The 19,499-nt window shown below is 42.6% G+C and overlaps 1 protein-coding gene across 3 annotated transcripts; it reads right to left on the bottom strand.

Annotated features, from left to right (window-relative positions):
• Positions 1–1,684: 1,684 nt before the first annotated feature.
• Positions 1,685–16,505, bottom strand: METAP2 (methionyl aminopeptidase 2). 3 transcript variants are annotated; one of them, NM_001006233.2, is made up of 11 exons: positions 16,294–16,505; positions 15,651–15,752; positions 12,452–12,517; positions 12,028–12,130; positions 8,605–8,766; positions 6,881–7,062; positions 6,702–6,796; positions 6,519–6,615; positions 5,944–6,047; positions 3,314–3,429; positions 1,685–2,483 (listed from the first exon to the last, which is right to left on the bottom strand). In NM_001006233.2, the coding sequence occupies exons 1-11, from the start codon at positions 16,451–16,453 to the stop codon at positions 2,231–2,233; spliced, it is 1,440 nt and encodes a 479-aa protein (NP_001006233.2). In that variant the 5' UTR covers positions 16,454–16,505; the 3' UTR covers positions 1,685–2,230. The 3 variants fall into 3 exon arrangements, with proteins under 3 accessions (NP_001006233.2, XP_046794326.1, XP_046794327.1); XM_046938370.1 differs by having other exon boundaries at positions 16,078–16,468; XM_046938371.1 differs by lacking the exon at positions 16,294–16,505 and having other exon boundaries at positions 15,086–15,753.
• Positions 16,506–19,499: the final 2,994 nt, after the last annotated feature.

The following is a 19,499-nucleotide window of genomic DNA, read 5'->3' as shown; positions in this document are numbered from 1 at the left end:
CAGCTCCCATTTCCTGCAGCCCTGTTCAGCACAGCTCCTTTCAGTGCCATTTTTCACACTGCAGTGTCCAAGTGCATACACCTGGCTACCGAAGTGCAGCTTTACCAAAAGGAAAAGAGGAAGGAAATGATATTTTTCAATAGGAGCTCTGTAAATAAATAAAGGCTGTCACTACAGAGGAGCAGCTCCCTCTGCTTCCTGAACAGACTCACTTAAGACACCGTTACTGATCTGCTAAAGCAGCTGTCATTTTTGGTAGCAGTCACAATGGGAAAAAATGGATATGGCAGTCATTAGGTGAATATACAGTGCTGGAAGATGCACTGTGACCTAGGCCTGACCCGTAGGCCTTAATTCAGCTTTGCCCTTGAGATTCCCCAGCTGTTCAGCATGTCAAGGAGATACCAAATATTCCAGGTTAGGACGAGCAATCTTCCAGCAGTTGGAAAAAAACAACAACAAAACAATACATTTTCATTACTCCCACAACTCATCCAACCTAACACATACTTTAAGGGGACTGGGAAACACACAAAAGCAATTTCACACCGAGCAAAAGGGCAAAGAATACGAGGAGGTAGAAAATAATACTGACTTCAGGCTGAAATTGCATACCGGGTAACAGCAACAGAACCCATAGAAATCATCTGACATTCCAATACAGAGAAAGCCAAAACTGGAGATTGGCACACTCAAAACTAATTCATATCATGTATCTCTACTGCTGTTGTCGTATTCTGTCCTGGAAAACGGCGATGACCAATCACACAGTATCTCAGTACTGACGCTGCTGCATAATAAACAGCTGTGGTACTGTGGCCCTGGGCACCCATCAGGTGCCCATCAAGTGACACTCACACCCCTCCTTCAGCAAGGCAATAGAAGAAAATACCGAGACAACTTGTAGGTTGAGATAAGGACAGGGAGCTCACTCTCCAGCTACAGTCACAGGCAAGCTCAGCTTCAGGGAGATGAAAACTAGAAGAACCAGAAGCAAACTGAAAACACTTCCCCCAAGGCTCAACTTCATCTCCATTCTCTTGCCTCCTCTCTCGAGTAGCACAGGGGCACCGAGATAAGAGCTCCTGTCAGCTCCTAACACCTTACCTCTGCCACTCCTTCTTCCTCATGCTCTTCTGATCCAGTGTGAGGTGTCTCCCATGGCACATTGTCTTTCACAACTGCTCCTACACTGGCTTCCCACAGGCTGTAGTTCTCAAGCACTGCTCAAGCGTGGGTCCCCCAGAGGCCATAGTTGCTACCAGACAGCCTGCTGCTGCAGAGCTCCACAGGCTGTAGCTTCCTTCAGGCCACATCCGCCTGCTCCAGCATGGGCTTCTCCTCCTCAGGCTGCAGGTATAGATATGTCTTTCCTCTCCTGTTCTCTATGTGCTACATGGAGACAGTGATGATCCTCGGCTACACAGAATCCCTGCTCCAGCACCTGGAGAACCTCTCCTCCTTCACTGACCCTGGCACCCATGAGGGTTTCAACCACCACCTCTCATCAAACTCAGCTTTGGCCAGCACTGGGTCCTTGATCCACTGCTGCAGTGGGATCTCTTTTCAGCAAGGTCACCCCTTCAGCCCCCACTGCTACCAGAGCTTTGCTACCACAGCAATAAAATGCAGGGTTTCGTACTAAGGCTAAGGCAGGTCCAGTTTCAAGACAAGAAATGGCAAGTCAAGTTTGTAAAATATTTAATAGAGCAGTTTCCCAGCAGACTCCTGACCAGAATTGTAACCAGACTTCTAAAAAGTATATATATTTTTTAGATCTGAAAATTTGTCTTTATTTTTTACAAAATGGATTCCAGGAAGTTTAAAAGGCAATATCATAGAGGACTTAGGCGCAGAAATCAGGTGTAGTCATTCAAAGCATTCAAGTAGGAATATGGTAATATAAATATTTGAAAAGCATCTTTTTTTTTTCTCATAAATGTTCAAAACAAAATGTATAACTCATTCCAAACTAAAAATTGAGCTTTATAGCACGTATTTCCCTGAACAGAAAAAATAAGTAACTTTTGAAATACTTCTAAAGGCCTGAAAGCTTTTTCCTTGGTTAGTTACATTAGAAGACTTGCCTTTGATTAAATTACTTCCTTTCCAAATATGGAAAGTATTACATCAGTCCACTGTTAAAACAGACAATACGTTGCAAATTAATTCTGGTATAGTATGTTCCAACAAAGCCTAGTGTATAAAGGTGCTGAGGTGGCTTTGAAGTTTAGTAGTCATCGCCTCGGCTGACAACCTCTTTGCACGTTGGGCGCAACAGTATGGTGTGCTCAAACTGTGCCGTGTACGAGCCTTTGATGTCGCACAGGGGAGGATAGGGATCCACTATGCCCAGGTCGCACAGGTTCTTCAATGCCATCAGGTATTTGCTCTCCCCCAGGCGATCCAGCCATCTGCGGCAGAAGGCAAGAGTACCGAAGTTTTCATTGATGACGTTTAGCAAGTGCTTCGCCCTCGGAAGCCTAAGGGAAGGAAGAAGAACACACTTCAGCCCAACAGGCATCACCACCAAGCGTTCACTACAGAAATAAAAACAGGTAATTAAAAAAAAAGGTTCTGATTTCAAAGTATTTTAAGACCGCTAAGCCTTGTGATGCCTTTCTACACCCATCTTGTATTCACAAGAGGAAGCGCATTTTCCTGCTGCAGAAAGACATCCTTCCAAACAAGCCTGAATGCTCCAAACACCTTCCAATTCCTTCCAATGGAGGAAGTTACGATGTGAGCGTATCGCCATCTAACTACTGAAGCCAAAGCAAATGCAATGACAGGAATTTTTCTCCCGGCCCCTATTTTACGTATGTTCACACTCCCTCTTTTTTTAATAAGACTGGATCGTTCCATGGAGATAGAACAAATCTCAGAAACCTCCTGTACTGGAGCTTAAAAACCACTCGATATTTTCACAAACAAAACGAGTGACCCTGAATAACTGATGTATTCTGGGAACAACACTAAGACAAGGCTTACGGCACACAACCATAACACAGACACTGATTTATCATTATTAATTAATCCATGCATTTTATATATAGACTAATAGACCAACAAGGTCTGTAAGTCCATTACAATGATCAAAATCACCAACAATCAGCATCTGCTCCATTTCCAGATACTCTGGAATAGTTCCACGTTGTTGCAGACGTACAATCAGAGCACAGATGCTCATTTCAGAGCACATTTCATAACACACCACCTTTGACAGCATTACTATTAATCAAAGAACCTGTATTGTATCATACAAAATCTGAATCCAGAGAAGGTAGTACAATAAACTACACAACAACCCAACCTTATCGGCACATGCCCCACATCGAAGTTCTTCATATAATGAGAACACTCCATATCATCATGAACAACGCCTTTTCCTGTGCTACCGAAGGTTTCTATAGCATACACTTCACCTTCCTAAGAAAGAAAGACAGGGAATAAAAAGATAACGTGTTACAAGGTGAAAGTAAGTGACACCAAAACACTCTCATCTATTCATAGGTTATACTGAGATGATTACCAGTGATGGTAATGAAAATGGAAATAGATTCAATCATCAAATCAGAGGAAAAATACAATATAGAGATTCCACGCAGTAAATTCACAGACATCTCAATAATCAGCTACTTTCATTAGTACAATTTTATTTCTTTCAAGCATAAATATCAGCATGTTTCTAGTCAGTTTGTCAAAGTCACTGCAGTTGAACGTTGCCAAAGCGTACGTCTAAAATAGCTAGGAAAGGACATCTTACTGTGAAACACCTGCTGGGTGAAAGTAATTCTCCTTTCTTATTTGCAGGGAAGTCCTCTAGGAAATGTACTGTTTAGACAGAGCAAGTAGACGGCTGATCACAAAGACTTACTGCGCCGAAGAACTTGCTGCCCAACTTCTGCAAGAATTTTCTGTTAACAGATGCCAGCATAAACCCTTCACCTGCTCATTTCCACTCCACCATATTCATTTCTTCAAGAAATGAAGGTGATCTCTATCTACAAGTCGCTGAAATGCTGGCCAAGAGCATTCTGAAATGCCATTCTAGAACCTGATTTCTGCCACGTACATTCACATATCTCTGGTTGTAGGACCGTGAATGGGGCTTACGCAGGAAAGGGCATCAAACACTAACAACAGGAACTGAGTCTTTCAGTTTATCAAACTACTTGGAAAAAAAACAACTCGAAAATAAGAGGTCATATGAAAAACAGTAACACAGGCTTCAAACTGAGGACAAACTCTTAGGGATGTCACTGAATATTCAGCTACTCTAATAAAAGACAAAAAGGCACAAAACCAACCCACATACAAAATGTCACCACCAAAGTTCCCACCTGCTTTTTCAGAATAAAGATTGTCAGAGGCTGCACTCCTCTGTCACAAAGAACTCACAAGGTTGCAGTTTGGTGCTATACTTAGCACAGTACAGTAAGAGCCTGGCTATGCTCCACATTCTTCATGGCAAAACGTACCGTCTTTAATGGTGCAAGGTTGTGTCCTAAGTAACCCCTAGAAGCTGAATAAATTAAAAGAGCCTTCTCCCCAGTGCCTGGATGTTCAATTACAACAGTCTCAAAGCTCTCAAACCCTTAAGTAAGTTTTACACCAGTAATACATTGATGATGGATCAATAGTACATAGAAGACATTGCCAAAGCTATAACAAAAAGGGTACGGCACAAACAAGGGCCTCTTCCACCTTGCTTTCCCAACACTCTATCCTCTCTGCATGTCCTTAGAGACAAGAAGATAAAGTTATGGATTGTTTTGCTCACATCATTAAGGTGACCAACAGCTGTAACTTCTGGATGATGAGAGTGAGACTTACCTCAAAAAACAATGCTGTTCAGCCCTTATCTCTTCCTAGTCAGCTCTTAAAAGTCTTGTTCCCTCTGACAGGCTTACTAGTGATTATTGCTTATCATTAGTCAGGCTTAGAACTAAACTGAAAGCTTCTTATTGTATTGCCGATCTATTAATTAAGTCTTCTTATCTTGTTAGAACACAAACTTACATCAAAATGGTAGATAAATGTATTTCAGTATGTATTTATGTATTTCACTACTGTCTTTGTGATGGGTATAGTTTGCCGCATCATATAGAGCTGTTTCTATTTCTCTTCCCTTGACCCAAAATCCTACTCAAACAACACCTTCCATCTATCCTCTCACATTAATTAAAACCATGCTCTATTATTTTGCATCTGCAAACACCACACTGGAAGCTTTTCAAGAAAGGTATCACGATAACTGGAAGAGGGTAGATTTAGACTAGATACAAGGAAGAAATTCTTTACTGTGAGGGTAGCGAGCCACTGGAACAGGTTGTCCAGAGAGACTGAATGTCCCCACCCTCAATGCACTCAAGGCCAGGCTGGATGGGGCTTTGAGCAACCTGGTCTAGAGGAAGGTAGCCCTGCCTGCAGCAGGGGGTGGGAACTACATATTCTTAAGGGTCCCTTCCAATCCAAACCATTCTATGATTCTATCCTATCTAACCATATTTGCAAAAAGTCTTCCATAGCTACAACACGACAGAAATATTTCCCAAAATTTAACTGAGCAAGGAAAATGTGAAGGACCCACAAGTCCTAACATCTTTAGTGAAGCCACTGTGGTTCCTCAAGGTCACCCCAAAATCTCACTTCCTGTCCTCTTCCCCCTGCTCTTAGGCGCAACATTCCAACACATCATTTAGTAATGAATATACACTGAGAAATAAATATAGAAAATACAGCCTTAATGGTGCTTTTGTCTTATTTTTTTTCCTTAACAGACACCAAGATGAAGTCTCAAAAGTTATCACTAAGCATGAAGTTTTTCTCTAGTTATTACCCACTAGGATCATTAATACAACACGTTAGGACTACACAGGACAGTTATTCCTTCCGAGACAGTTGAGAAATAAAGAGCAACAACTTCAGAACTCCACTTACCTCCATTCTCGTGGCTTCTCCTCCTTTCACAATGGGCACAGTTTTTCCAGCATGTATCCTGTATGGCCCGATTGAGTGTCCATTCAAATTGCGAATTGGTTTCACTTTTGAAGGAAAACATTAATATTACAGGCAACCTCCTAACCAACTGCAATTTGTCCTATTAGTCCATACAAGAAGCACAGCAGAGATCCATCATATTGCATAGGGACAAAATAGAATTATCCGTTCACTTTGTACAAATCCCAACCAAGTGCCATAGCTGTGTATGCTATAAATACAACATTATCAAAGATTAGCAACTCCAACAATGAGACAAGCCATTAATAGAGCCAAACAGCAGGTATCAAATTATCTGTAAATTTTGAAACAGTTTCTCATCCTTCATCTCATCTATTACGAACACACTACTTGGCAGGACAAGCAAAGTATGTTCCTTCAGAGTGCAGCAAGCCAGACAAAAGTATATTTACGTATGTTACTCATGCCCCACTTCTATTACAGAAGTCTTTTCAATACAATACAAATATACGTATTCTAAGAATCATCGTTCTCACATAAGGAAAAGAACTTGCCTTGGTATGTTTTGCCATCAATTTCAACTTCGTAAGACTCCATAACTTCTTGTATGGCCTCCCCCACATCACAGAGACGTACGTCTATTCCAGCACACTGAAAATAAAGTGTAAATACAAATGGAAAATATTTGCAAAGCTTACTGTAGAAGACTTGGTAGATGACTTGCAAGATGACCGTACCTTTATTCCCGTATTAGTGGCATCCTTTACAGCTTCTAATAGCCTGTCATATTTCGGATTGAACGTGACTGTAAAAGCACAGTCAATAATACGACCTGAAAGCAACAGAAGTCAATTAGCTCTAAAGTCTCTGCACAGAAATGTGTTTTCAAAATGGTAATTCATAAATGAAAACTAACCACTAATATGTGTCCCAAAATCTATTTTGCAAATATCATCATAATGCAGCACTGTTGGATCTCCGGCATTGGGAGTGTAGTGGGCAGCACAATTATTCAGAGAGCACCCGGTAGGAAATGCAAGGCCTGCATTTAAGCCATTTTCCTTTATCAGCTTACGTGAGCAGTCTTCTAGTTTTTCACTGAAGGGCAGAGAGAAGAAAAAAAGAACACAGTAGTTTTCATTGAGATTTCTCACGACAGCTTCAAATAAATTAAACAAGAACAAAACCTCAGGAAAAAGAAATGGTTCCCATGTGAAATCTTTAGGCACTTATATGCTAACTAGAAAGAGGCCCTAGACTGGAAAAATAAGCACAAGGTAACTATCCCCAGTTCTCTATGTTGTTTCTTCTACTCTTTAGTGGGCAAAACGGAGCACTTTGCTGTTGTTTTTAATCTAAATTGAAAAGATGCTTCTTTTACAAGTTACATTTAACCCATTCTTCCAGAGTAACAGGGGTTATACAAATCAAGTTTGGGCAAATCAAATGCATCACTCTTTTTCCTTAAAGTTACATCCTGGTAATTGTTAAAATAGTGTAGTTCTCTCATTTCCTTAAAAAAAATCAATTTAAAGGACAATATATATATATTAAATTGAAGGAATAACTACAATAAAGCAACCCCTTTCAAGACCAGCATTTGTCCCTGGTTTTTGTCTACTCTCAAGCTTTTAGCCACTGGAAGACTACAGATGCATGTCCATCAATGCACACCCCTGTAGTCAGAGTGAATGATGTAATCTGCAACTCACATCAGTGCAGCATATGCTCATTTCATTTAAGAATGCTATTCACTCAGAGCAGTCTGGAAAAAGAAAAGAGCTTATTTTAATAGGTAAGTCCCCACAGCTCTATGTATTCTATGGAGAAAAGTCGTGTTTTGAGAAAATTATTGCTTATAACTCAAACAGTCAAACTATGTAACTCAACATGACAGATTTGTCTCAGCCTGAACAATGGTTACTAAAGCAGCTGTTTGTCTTTCACTTTCCCTGACGGCATATTCGTTCTTTCCTTTACCCTCACAGTTACCTTAAGGGCTCAGCTCTGATAAGCTTTCTTTCTATCTTACTCTTGTCAGCACAGTCCTCAGTTATATCAGGCTGAAAGCACCTGATTTTGGTAGCTAAACTGCTCTGGAGCTGCGTAGTACTTGGATTGTAGACATTCACTCCAGATAAACTGAGGAATAGAGAAAGGAACAGTGGAGGTGTAAAGAGAATCAGTCTGGGCAAATTATTTCTTTAAACTTGACCTTGACCACATTTATTTTAAGTAATTCATTCAGCTATTTCTTATCAGCTGAGAACATTCGTCAGGGAAGACAAAATATAGACTAAATCTACCTGCCCTGGACTGCACGTACACACATACCATTTTCATGCCTGTTAACCCACCCCAGTCTCAGACTGCACCTACACTGCTTGTCCACGCAGCATTTCTCTTACAATTCCAGCAAAGCCAGAATAGCTACTGCTGCACTGCTTCTCTCAGCACTGCTGCCTAACTCAGGTGCAAAGTGGCAAGAGCACAGAAGACTAAAATCAAGCTCATGCTAAAATTAACTGAACATATCTAAAAGCTGTTTGAAAAAGTCAGTACAATCCCAGGCCCTCTAAATTCCTCACTGCACTGGAGAAAGAAACATCAAGAAGATATTGAGAAGATCTGTGTCCTCACCAGATTTCTATCATCGTCATCCCAGGTTTTATCCAGCTCATAACGTATTTCCTCACTTGTCTGTGTGCCTCTGCAGCCTCCCGAAAATCGTTCCAGATCTCCTCACTAGCTTGGTCTAGTGCTTTCTTCTCTTCACTAGTTATTCTCCAAGCTGCAGTCCGCCTTCAAAATAAAACACATAATGAACAGTTACTATAAGTATAACCACAGTAGCAGTTACAACTTCTGTCTAAACTGCAAAGCGTTTGGTTGATCAGTCAGGCCTCCACTCCCGTGCAACAGAAGAGACCCTCATTTATAAAAGCCTCAGAATAAAAGAAGCCTATAAAAATCAATCAGCACCACATACTGGCATCTGTGAAAGGTGATAATCATGAGCCAAATTACTCCCTTTTACATTATTAAAAGCTTTACCTTCAAACTTATAAAAACCCCAGAGTATTCTTGAAGGATGCACAACCATCCTCAAAGAGATGGAAGAGACCTATAAAATCAGCATCAATGCCCACAGCTCTACTTTGAGCTTGATACTTTCACCCAACCTCATCATACTTAGGTCATAATTCTTGATGCAGTGCAGAGCTGCTGAGAGACACACCAGGAAGTCACTTTCTGTATTTGCTGGACAGCAAATTAACATTTGCTTCAAGAGAACACCACTCTTGTGGAACTCCAACTCTTTGGTAGTTTGACACAAACAAAGAACAAATACAAGAATCATTGTATCACTGACTAAATGTAAGATTAGTTTGAAGGGTTTTTTCCTTTTTTATTCTGCAAGAAACCATACAAATACAATTCCAAGAGAAATAAAGGTAATTTCAGCACTCTATCACCTGTCAGAACCTGGGTAAAGGACCACTCTTTTTACTACAAAATAAGAGAGAACCTTCAAATGAAGCTGTAACAGTGCAAATTCCATCATTACTGTTCTCAGCAGTTCTCTTGTTCTAACAGCAAGCACCACATACTGCTCTTAACTCATAGGATCTGCTTTAAAACTGAGAAATTCCACCAAAACAAGCAAGAGGCTGAAACACCAGCCTGCCCACTGCACTTGGAAACTGGACCACTGCCAGCACAGCGGTCATGGCACAACAAGATGGAAAAGGCATGCCACAGAAAAGTGTAGGGAGAGGGACTCACAGGTCTTCACACACTGCTCTACACTGCAGTGAGGACCACTCTCTGGTAGGAGTCTGGGCAGTGCTCCATCAGCAGCAATGGACTGCAGAGCAAACTCCAGCAAACTGGCAGGAAAATTTCTCACCCTATTTTGGTGCACAGTCACTTTGTGCAAGACAACTAGGCGATGAAACGGCCTTTACATTGCAAAGTATCTTATCAGACCCAAAGTGTTCTGCTGCCAGAGCTGTGCTGTTTTCATCTGGGAGCCCAAGGAAGGCAGCTACCAGAAGTCCTGCTTGGGCCTAGGCCCTTAGGACACGTGGCAAGGGGGAGGTGATAACTAAAAATAAACAAATACCAACCAACCAAAGGTCTCCCATCAAACACTACGTCTTCTAATGGATACAGTGGTAGATCATCTTTTCTGAGGAGCTTCACAATGTGCTGGCTACCACGTAACTCAGCATAAGAAGTCCACCTCCTACTCCAAGTCATTTATTCCCACCTCTTCACTCAGGTTCACAGTCTCCAGGATTCATATCTTTGACCACCAGCATTAACTTACTGCACAGTCCTGTAGAGAGCTGCACCAGTGAAAACTGGAGACTGTGCCGCTATAAAAAACATTCACCTCTATTCTATAGTTTTCATAACCATTTCCAAGTGTGAAGCGCTCGTCTTTGCTAAGCAATATAAAGAAGGAAGCCCTGTATGCAGAGCAAATAATTCCTGTATCACTAAGAATTGTAAAAAAACAACCAAACAACAGTGTAGGTTATAACACCTACACATACATGCGAACAATGAGAAGCAAAGTGCAGAAGATGCCACTTGGACTTTTGCCTTTTCCTCTTTATTCTAATCACAGACCCATTTGGGGACTCCAATTACTATTTTTTACTATCTCAATCAAAACATCCAGATTAAAACTAAGGACAAAACCATCTGTAATAAGTAAGCCTTCTCCTTTGCTCAGCCCAACAGTTTCAGGGGAAAAAAAAGTTATATTTTAATAACTTTTATTCCCTCCCATTTCTGAAAATAAAACGTAAGAGGTACAGCACAAAGGTAACAATTAGAAGGAATAAACAACATTAATGACAAAATGCTAATTAGTGACATAAGGATAGAAGTTCACCAGAGAGCAGGGAGTTTGCAGCATGCAAATGTACTGCTCTGTATCTGTTACCACCTTTAAGATCTTTGAAACAGAAACTAAAGAGGCCAACAGAACAGCTACAGGACACTTGCACACAGGGCTTCCTTCTTCATACTGCTTAGCAAAGACGAGCGCTTCACACTTGGAAATACTTATGAAAACCAAAGAATAGAGGTGAACATTTTTTATAGAGGCATTTTTCCCCTTCTAAGACTCAGCTTTATTTTCAGTCTTCATTTATGAGCTACAAAACAGCCCTAACTTGAAATAGTCAGATTTGAAGCATTTTTACTATCCATCTCAGTACTACTTAAACTCTCTACACTCCAAACCCAAAGTTAGCAATTTGATTTGTGGAAAGACAGGCAGAAGTAATTAAAAAGAAGAAAAAAATCCCCTCAGTAACAGTTCAAAGCTAAGAAGACAACTACTGAGCACTGCACTATTCAGATCATCTGGGGGGGTTTATACAAAGGGGCTCAATTAATTGGGGAGGGGTTGGGGGAAGATTAACATGTAGGAAGAACCTTGTTAACCAGGGAACTGACTTTCACTTGGATCAAATCACAAATGATGGAAGCATAATGTAGGGGAGGGAGGAGAAAAAGCAAGCCTTCCAAGAAAAAGAGAAATCAGCCACATAACCATGCTCCCAGTCAGTTAATGATACTCTCTATACAGTTTCTCCTCCCTCAGGGCATGTTTTATTTCTTCAATAAGAAGCAGGAAAGGAGAAAAGAAAGGAATGAAATAAAATTAATCTGTCACGCAAGAGATAAAGTGCTACATAACCATCTCTCATCTCACCAAATTTCAAACCTTCAGCCAGTCCTAATTCATACTAGAGTTCTGCAAGCTGTCTACTTCTCATCTTGCTGGACCCTTGGTCACAAGGATCCCGGCCTCAGGGCAATTCTGTTCAGAGACTACACCGTAACCAAAGGAACAGAGACAGAAGACCCCAAAGTTCCGGCCTGCAGACTTTTATTCAGTAAGTTGTTAGATGATTTGGTTTAAAGAAGAAAAAAAAGCACATTACAACTCACTTTTGAATTTGTTCATCTACTTGCACAGCAAAAGTTTACCGTCATCTGGATGTGCTGAATTGCATAGTATTCTACATTTGAAATACTCACCCATCTTGCGTTGGTGGATATTGACATTCTTCTCCCTTCGGGTATATGTTGCTGGGAAATAGATCACATATTGGAATAGAAGGTGGATCTGTCTGAACCTTAGCTGTTGAGAACAATTTTTAAAAGCGTTATACATGGCAAACCAGAAATCCCAAGTATCTTATTTCAGACTTGAAAGTTAAATAACACACACTACTTAAAATCTTCTTTTCAGAACTTGGGCTTCTACCCAGAGGAAATCACATCGTGGTGCCCTCATATTACTTCATTTGGGCAACACTTAAGGTGGCACTCAGGGATACTACAGAGAAGAAAACAGCCAAACTTAGCCTACAGACCCAAACATGTTTCAACTGTCAAAAACAGTACAGGCTTAGCAAAAAACACTATGCAGTTCATCTTTCATTTTCTGTTTGATACCTACGTCCTTTCTTCTTTTTCTTCTTCTTCTTCTTTTTCCCTGCTGCTCCATCTCCTTCACCCTCTCCATCTACAGAGAAACAAAGTGCTCAGATGAATGTAAAACAAAGAACCAATTTCAAACGACAAACAGAACCATCTGGACAATCTGGAAACATTACTTTCACAGTAAAATTTAATAGATTAAATAAAGACGCTTAGAAGCTGCCACCAAACCATTAACATTTTCGGTCCTTACACAAAACACAGACGTAAGAAAACTCTTCCAAAATTGATGACTTGAACCCATCACCAGTCACGGAAAGAGTTTTTGGGAACTCCTAATACCACCTCTTCATCCACCTCAAAAGATGCCTGGGGTTGAGGAAAGACACGTGAGAGAACTGTGTCAGACACAGCTAACAAAAAGCTGGGAACGCCACCGTTACAAACACAGCTTCTGATGCTTTAGCTGAAGGAACTTGATGTAAAATGCTACCAACAAAAGCCAGTAACAAGGAAAGATAACAGCATACAGGTCAGAAGGAGGCCAGTCTGCAGATAAGAGAAAGGGTCACAACAAGCACTGAGTGGAAGAACTGACTACGGGATATGTACCTCTTGGAGGCTTTCACACAACACAGCTTGCCAATGCCAGGAGTCAATCAAGCCACGTTATGTTCACACTTGGGTGTTAACAATAACCCTGTGGGCTTCGCATATGGCTGCATCTAATGCTCAGTATCTATCTAATGTGCTAGTATCTAACTAAACCTTCTTGAATAACCATTTTGAAATAAGCGCGTGGGTAAAGTTCTACTCATCTACACATACAACAACTATTTTTATCTAAGTAAAAAGTAAAATTAGGAGAACTTCTGAAGTCAATCTAGCCCAAGCATTACTACTTGAATGCATTCATACTGAAACTCCTATTTGCTCATTTATATTTAAATAAACACAACAAAACTGAGCAGCTCTCCTGGGCACTTGATGTCAATTCTCTTGTGACCGTCAGTGCCATTCAAGTACCTGCAGGCAGTGATTGCTGTAATCTTGCAGCTGGGGCAAATATTGAGATGTGCCTATCCCCAGCTCGTTTTATCATTACATATTTTCTTACTAAAAAAAAATAAAAATAAAAAACCAAACCTGAAAGCATAAATACTTTTTAAACCACAGTGCAGCCCAGACGACCAGAATCTCCATCCCGCTGCATTTCACAGGCAGCTGACAATACTTAATAAAGCATACATTAATTCTTTATGATGTGGTACCTTTGCCACAACTCTTTTGACCTTGAGTCACATTTTAGATGTGACCCCAGTTCATTCCAAGAGTGAGCTGTAGATGTATTTCCCCCTGCACCTGCAATCCTTAGGCCTAAACTGCTAAAAAAAAAAAAAAAATACAGCATTTCTTTCTTAAATGTTATCGTTGCCATTTGCTTATTGTGGCTTTTTTGTACATCACTGCACAGGAATTTGTCATTTGTAAGCAAAACTAACCGGGCTTATGCCTTCACGTCCTTGAAGACTGCTGCAGACTAACTGTGCTGCCAGGAATATTACTACTGCATCTGACCAATATCCGTTTGTCTTCTGCTTGTTTAGCCAGAAAAGCAACTGAAGATATTAGAGAAACTGAAGCTCATTCTCATGCCGTTGTGGCATAGATACTAATAACTTACTACCATGCACAAACGTTATCTCTCAGTATGTTTTAACACTGCCACAGAAATCTGAAAAGCACTTCCTAATTGCTCCCAGCTTTCAAGAAGCAGAGTCTTATTTCTGATTGAGCTTATAAAGAATATAGAAATAAAAAGGGGAAGGGGAGCATTACTGGCTTTTATCTAAACGCAGCATCACACTTTAAGGGACACCTCTAAGATTACACATTACAATGGCAAATGGTGAGCACCAGTAGAGGCACAACACAGAGCTGTCTCATAAGGCAGCATATTCTTTTTGGTTCCTTTTCTAAAAATATACCAGAATTTAATATGAGGAAAATAGAAAGCTCACTACTTCAGTGACAGCATCACTTTGCATTTCCTGATTCTGAATACTTTCTAACACTGTAGTGCTAACTGACGACAGTATAAAGAGCACAAAAGAACACAGCATTGTTATTTGCAGATGAAATCTCATTTCTCCTGAGATGGAGCTCATTTTCATCTGGAATTCTTTTAATGGTACAAAATGTTCACTAGCCTCCTCAATACTGCCTACTTCAGTGGCAATAAAGGCAAAGCATATGTCGGATTATCTTTCCATTCCATAACCTAAAATATAGCATCAAAAGAAAGAACCCATTAGAATATACTCCTCAGCCAAATTAGTAACACAGAACTGAACGCTATAAACAGTTTAGAAGTAAACTGAAGTCTGAACAGTATTAATTTTCTGCACCTATTTTTTTCCTTTAAATGGCAAATCCCAAAAGCAGTCTACTAAGAAAACTCCTTAGTAGAACAATAAGGCACATTTTAAGATGCTGAATCAACTTTTAATGCCAATTCATAAGAAGGAAACCAAACAACCAACTTGAGAAATGCATTTTTAAAAGGTCTATTTCCATTTAACATCATTCATTAAAATAAATGAAGTTATATATATTAGTTATATATATATATATATATTTTAGCTGATGTTACCACAGAAAAGAGGCATCCAACCTGGATTTCAGTACTGGACACTCCAAGGGTACTCGGTTAGAACAGCTGTGCAGCACTGGCAGCACACAAGCTGTTTGCCTTGCTTACGTATTCATCTCTCCCCAGGTCAGTTCTAATGACAAATCAGCATTACAGAGAGCATGTGCAGTCACTGGTAAAGACTCTGAGATATTAATTAATGAGCTCCCTCACAGTCTTCTGCATTTTTTTTTCTTCTAAACCAAGAATAAGAGATATAAGCTGGAACGTAACTTCCTATTGCCCCCAGTAATACAAATGATAATGACCTACAGTGCACCTTAACATTTCCCTGCAGTAACAGGATCTTTAAAAACAAGCAGCTTTAACAAAGCTGTTATCCTAGGGGGGGGTTTTATGCATTTATTGATGGACGCCTGACAGCTCAACTGTAACAAAAGCCATACAAACCCACACATACAAGAAACACACAAATGTAAACCACGGGGCTCTGTAGGTTTGTTCAGTCGGAGTCCAGGAGAGGGTTCACGCTGGAAGTCAAATGAAAGAATGAAGTGATACTTGCCTTCATCATCGTCATCTTTGTCCTTCTCCTCCAGCACTTGTTTATCCAACTGTTTTGCTACATCATCGAGAGCACCTTCCATTTCTTTATCCATTTCTTGTCCTGTTGGTCAAATTAAAGCACGACGTACGGTAAAAGCACAGCTCCACGTTAGCAGCTACAGCCCCCAAACCTTTACTAAGATGCCGCGCCACAGCCATCCCACAGACACCAAAACAGAGACGTGCGGGTTATTTTTATGCAGACCAAACGCGTGAGACCGCAGGGCCTTCTCCCTCCTCGCAGAGCACCGCGCGGCCGGGCTGCTGCCGGGCTGCTCCCGAGCGATAAGGCGGGCGTGCAGACACCGCCCCGCCGCCCTGCCCTGCCCTGCCCGCCCCGCACCACGCGCCCAGACCCGCCGCGGCTCCCCGCGCACAGCCTCCACCATCACGCGGACGGCTCTCCCAGCACCACGCTGACGCCTTTCCCCTCAGGGCACGCGAGGCAACGAGGCACCCCCGCACCCTCCTCTCCTCCCCTTCTCCGTCCGTCCCCGGAGCCCAGCAGCCGCAGCGGCTGCGGCGCCCCCCGGCCCCTCCAGCCGCGAGCCCACGGGTCCCCCCGGCCCGCAGCACCCGGCCCGCCGGCGGACGGCCCCTACCCGCGGGGCCCACTTTGCCCTTCTTCTTCTTCTTGCGCTTCTTCTTGGCGCCATCCTCCGCGCCCGGCCCCGCCGCGCCGTCCCTGTCCTCGGGCTCCGGCGGCAGCTCGCCGTTCAGGTGCTTCTCCGCCTCGCCGTCCGCCTGCCCCACGCCCGCCATGTCGCCGCGGCCGCGCCGCCTCCACTCACGGGGCGAGCAGAGCGGCGGGGCCGGGCCTCGGCTCTATGGCGAGCGCGGGGCACGCCGGGAAGGCTGGAGGACTGCGCCGGGGGCGGGGAGGAGCGCGGTGTGTGGAGGCCTTCCTGCGTGCCTCCTCTCCCCTCCCCGCGCGGGACTTGCGGCGTGTGGGGCCGAGGTTGTGAGGGAAGGGGGGGCGGGGGAGGGCGTGGAGCGCGCTCCGCTGAAAGTAATGGTGCCAGCTGGCTGCCGTGGAAACGGCAGCAGGTACAAAGAGCACAATGGCACTGTGGGGTAGAGAAAATAGTCAGCTACAAAACATTCCGTTTGGACACCGTCACCACCATGAGCTGTGCATTTTCTCCAGTGATGAGCAAGTGCCTGCGTGCCACGCTCGTAACAGTCTGCACCACCTGTGACCCACTGTTGCTGTCACCATAGCAGAAATACACCACCCAACGCCTCACTGTGCTCACATCCGCTCATTGGGCTCCATCAATATTCAGCAAGCATCCATGGATGGCAATAGGTGCCAGTATTTCTGCGTGGAGGAATTCACTGACACACCTTTGCTTTATCCACACGTCCATGTCGGACACTACTCTGTCACACTGCCCTTCTGCCAGTGTCATGAAAACAAAACACAATGGAATATTGGTGGAAGGTTCAACCCCTACTGTCATACCACCACCAACATCTGCCTCTGATGCTGTGGGCTGACAGAACAGTAGGCATCATGCTGTGCAACGTGTGCAGAAAGCCAGCTGGCTGCTGCTTAACTTGGTGCATCTGTGTTTGGCCTGCCTGTCTTCCAGTGGGGACCTCCTTAGGCTTCCATCTTCTGCCCGGATTTTCACAAATCATAGAATCATTAAGGTTGGAAAAGACCACTACGATCATAGTCCAACAGCCAGCCCATCAGCACCATGCCCACTGGCTGCCAGTAAGAGGACCTGGTCTCTCAGAAGCAGGGAGAGAGCACCATACATCTTGCAGCATGTCCTTACCAGCTCGGAAAGCTTTGCCCTTGCATTACTGCCAGTAAACTGTTCCTAACATTTGTTACGCTTTATATTAATGGATGCTACATTTTCCCATTTCATACCCTACCAAACAGCATGATGGGATGACAGCATCAAACAGGTAGTAGGCAGAAGTGATGCATGAAAACTACCCTTAGCTGGAGAGCCATACTGTTTTTTCCGCTTTCTTACAGTGGCTGTTGGTTGTTCTTAATCACCTGCCTCACGCAGGCAGGCACTGGCTGGGGAGCTAAGGGAAGGGCTGAGTCCAAAACACATGGTAACTAAGCAGCAGGACTTGAGACGCTGTCTGGAAAAACAACAGAGACTCACCTCCTACTATTTTTCTTCCAGGGAAGCAGCTCCCATTGCGCCATTTTCCTGGCAGAAGAAGTTATGATCTTCAGGAAAAAGCTTCTTTCAGAGTGGGTTATGTTTTAATTTGTTGTTGTTGCTGTTGTTTTCAAGCTGTGTATGTGTGAGGAAATGGCATGGAGTGGAGGGGGGAAGTTGTCTCTGACATCTGCAGGTTCATCTTGGAAAGAGTGGAAGGAGGGAGGACTGAAGTACATGGCCTGCATCTGTTCCAAGAGGAACCCGAACAGAAGGAGGTTGTACTTGTTTTTCTGTTTGTACTTCTGGAGATGATGCCATTAATTATGTGTTTACAACACTTCAGCTCTTCTTCCTAGCTTAGGCTCAAAGCTCATAGTCCTGACTCAGCTCCAAAAATCCACTGAGGTAGGTGGGACAGTCGTTCTGACACAATATTTAATATCAGGCCTAAAGGCTGGATCTAGTCAAAGAAAAACATCTACTCTATGAAAGCAAATGTATCTTATAAACAGTAGAAGCTGCTCCCCACTCACTGGATGCTGAAGACAGAGGATGGTTGTACTTCCTCAGCCATCATCATCCATAGCATTTACTGTGGGGATGACAGCTGTCTCCTGATAATGATTTCCCTAGCACAGCAATGTCCAGCCAGCAGCCAGATTTCACCAAGAATCTGTGAGGGACACCTTGAGAACTCACTGAGAATTGCAGTTACTTCCTCTGAACCAGACTGACGTGTTAGTTTCACAAAAACAAGGTCACATATCCCACTGGTTTTATGTTTTTGTTGTTCTCTTCTTTATATGTTTTAATAGAAGAACATTAAAAATTAAAGTAAGTTTTGTCACTTATATACATTATCAATATTATAAGAGCTGCTCCAAAAGTAATACCTCCTGCTTTATGGTGTCAGCTCAGGATGTCAGAGGTGGGCATTGGTGGTATGGCAGAAGTTGAACCTTCCCACCACAATTCCATTACGTTTTGTTGCTGTGTGACAGATGGCAGCAGAGGGACAGTCTGACACAATGAAGTCTGACATGGAAGTGCATATGAAGCAAAGGTGTGTAATTGAATTCCTTCATGTGGAAAAAATGGCACCCACTGACATTCATTGGCACTTGCTGGAGACTAAACCATGGATGTGAGCACAGTGAGGTGGTGGCTGGTACATTTCAGCAGTGATGACAGCAACAGTGAGTGACCTCAACTAGTGCAGATTGTTACGAGCACAGCATGCGGGCTTTTGTTCATTTTGTTAATTGTTTATTTACAACTAATGGTGGTGACTGCGTTGAAAAAGAGTGTTTTATAGCTGAGAATATTCTCTGTTCAGTAGTGTTATTGTGCTCTCTGTATCTGAGGTAGTTTCCATGGAAACAATTAGGAGGCATTACTTTCAGAGCAACCCTCATAGATGCAGCCCTACACAATTCCTCTTCACTCAATGCAGCCAGGCAAGCCAAAAGGTTGGACACCCATTTCTTGGCACGAGCAGGATAAAGGACATCCTTTCTTCTGAAACTACTCCTTCTCTTAAAAGCTTGATGAAATATTTCGTTCAAATTTTAAGGTGACAAAAGCAGATGAATAATTCTCATTTAATACTGTTTACTGTGGACTTCTTTTCACATCCTATGGTGATTTCCCTTTTTTTTTTCCATCAGTTT

Source organism: Gallus gallus, chromosome 1 (genome assembly GCF_016699485.2).
Source record: "Gallus gallus isolate bGalGal1 chromosome 1, bGalGal1.mat.broiler.GRCg7b, whole genome shotgun sequence".
Classification (NCBI taxonomy): Eukaryota; Metazoa; Chordata; class Aves; order Galliformes; family Phasianidae; genus Gallus; species Gallus gallus.
Note: the sequence above shows the minus strand (reverse complement) of the source record. Positions and strands in the feature narration are given on the sequence as shown.

What these genes read in the sequence shown, in the direction of transcription:
- METAP2 (XM_046938370.1), bottom strand. Translation starts at nt 16,453, where the DNA reads ATGGCGGGCGTGGGGCAGGCGGACGGCGAGGCGGAGAAGCACCTGAAC. An exon ending in GAAGAAAAAGAAGAAAGGAC is followed by an intron (nt 12,131 to 12,451) that starts GTAGGTATCAAA and finishes TGTTCTCAACAG; the next exon opens with CTAAGGTTCAGACAGATCCA. An exon ending in CCACTAATACGGGAATAAAG is followed by an intron (nt 6,616 to 6,701) that starts GTACGGTCATCT and finishes CTTTATTTTCAG; the next exon opens with TGTGCTGGAATAGACGTACG.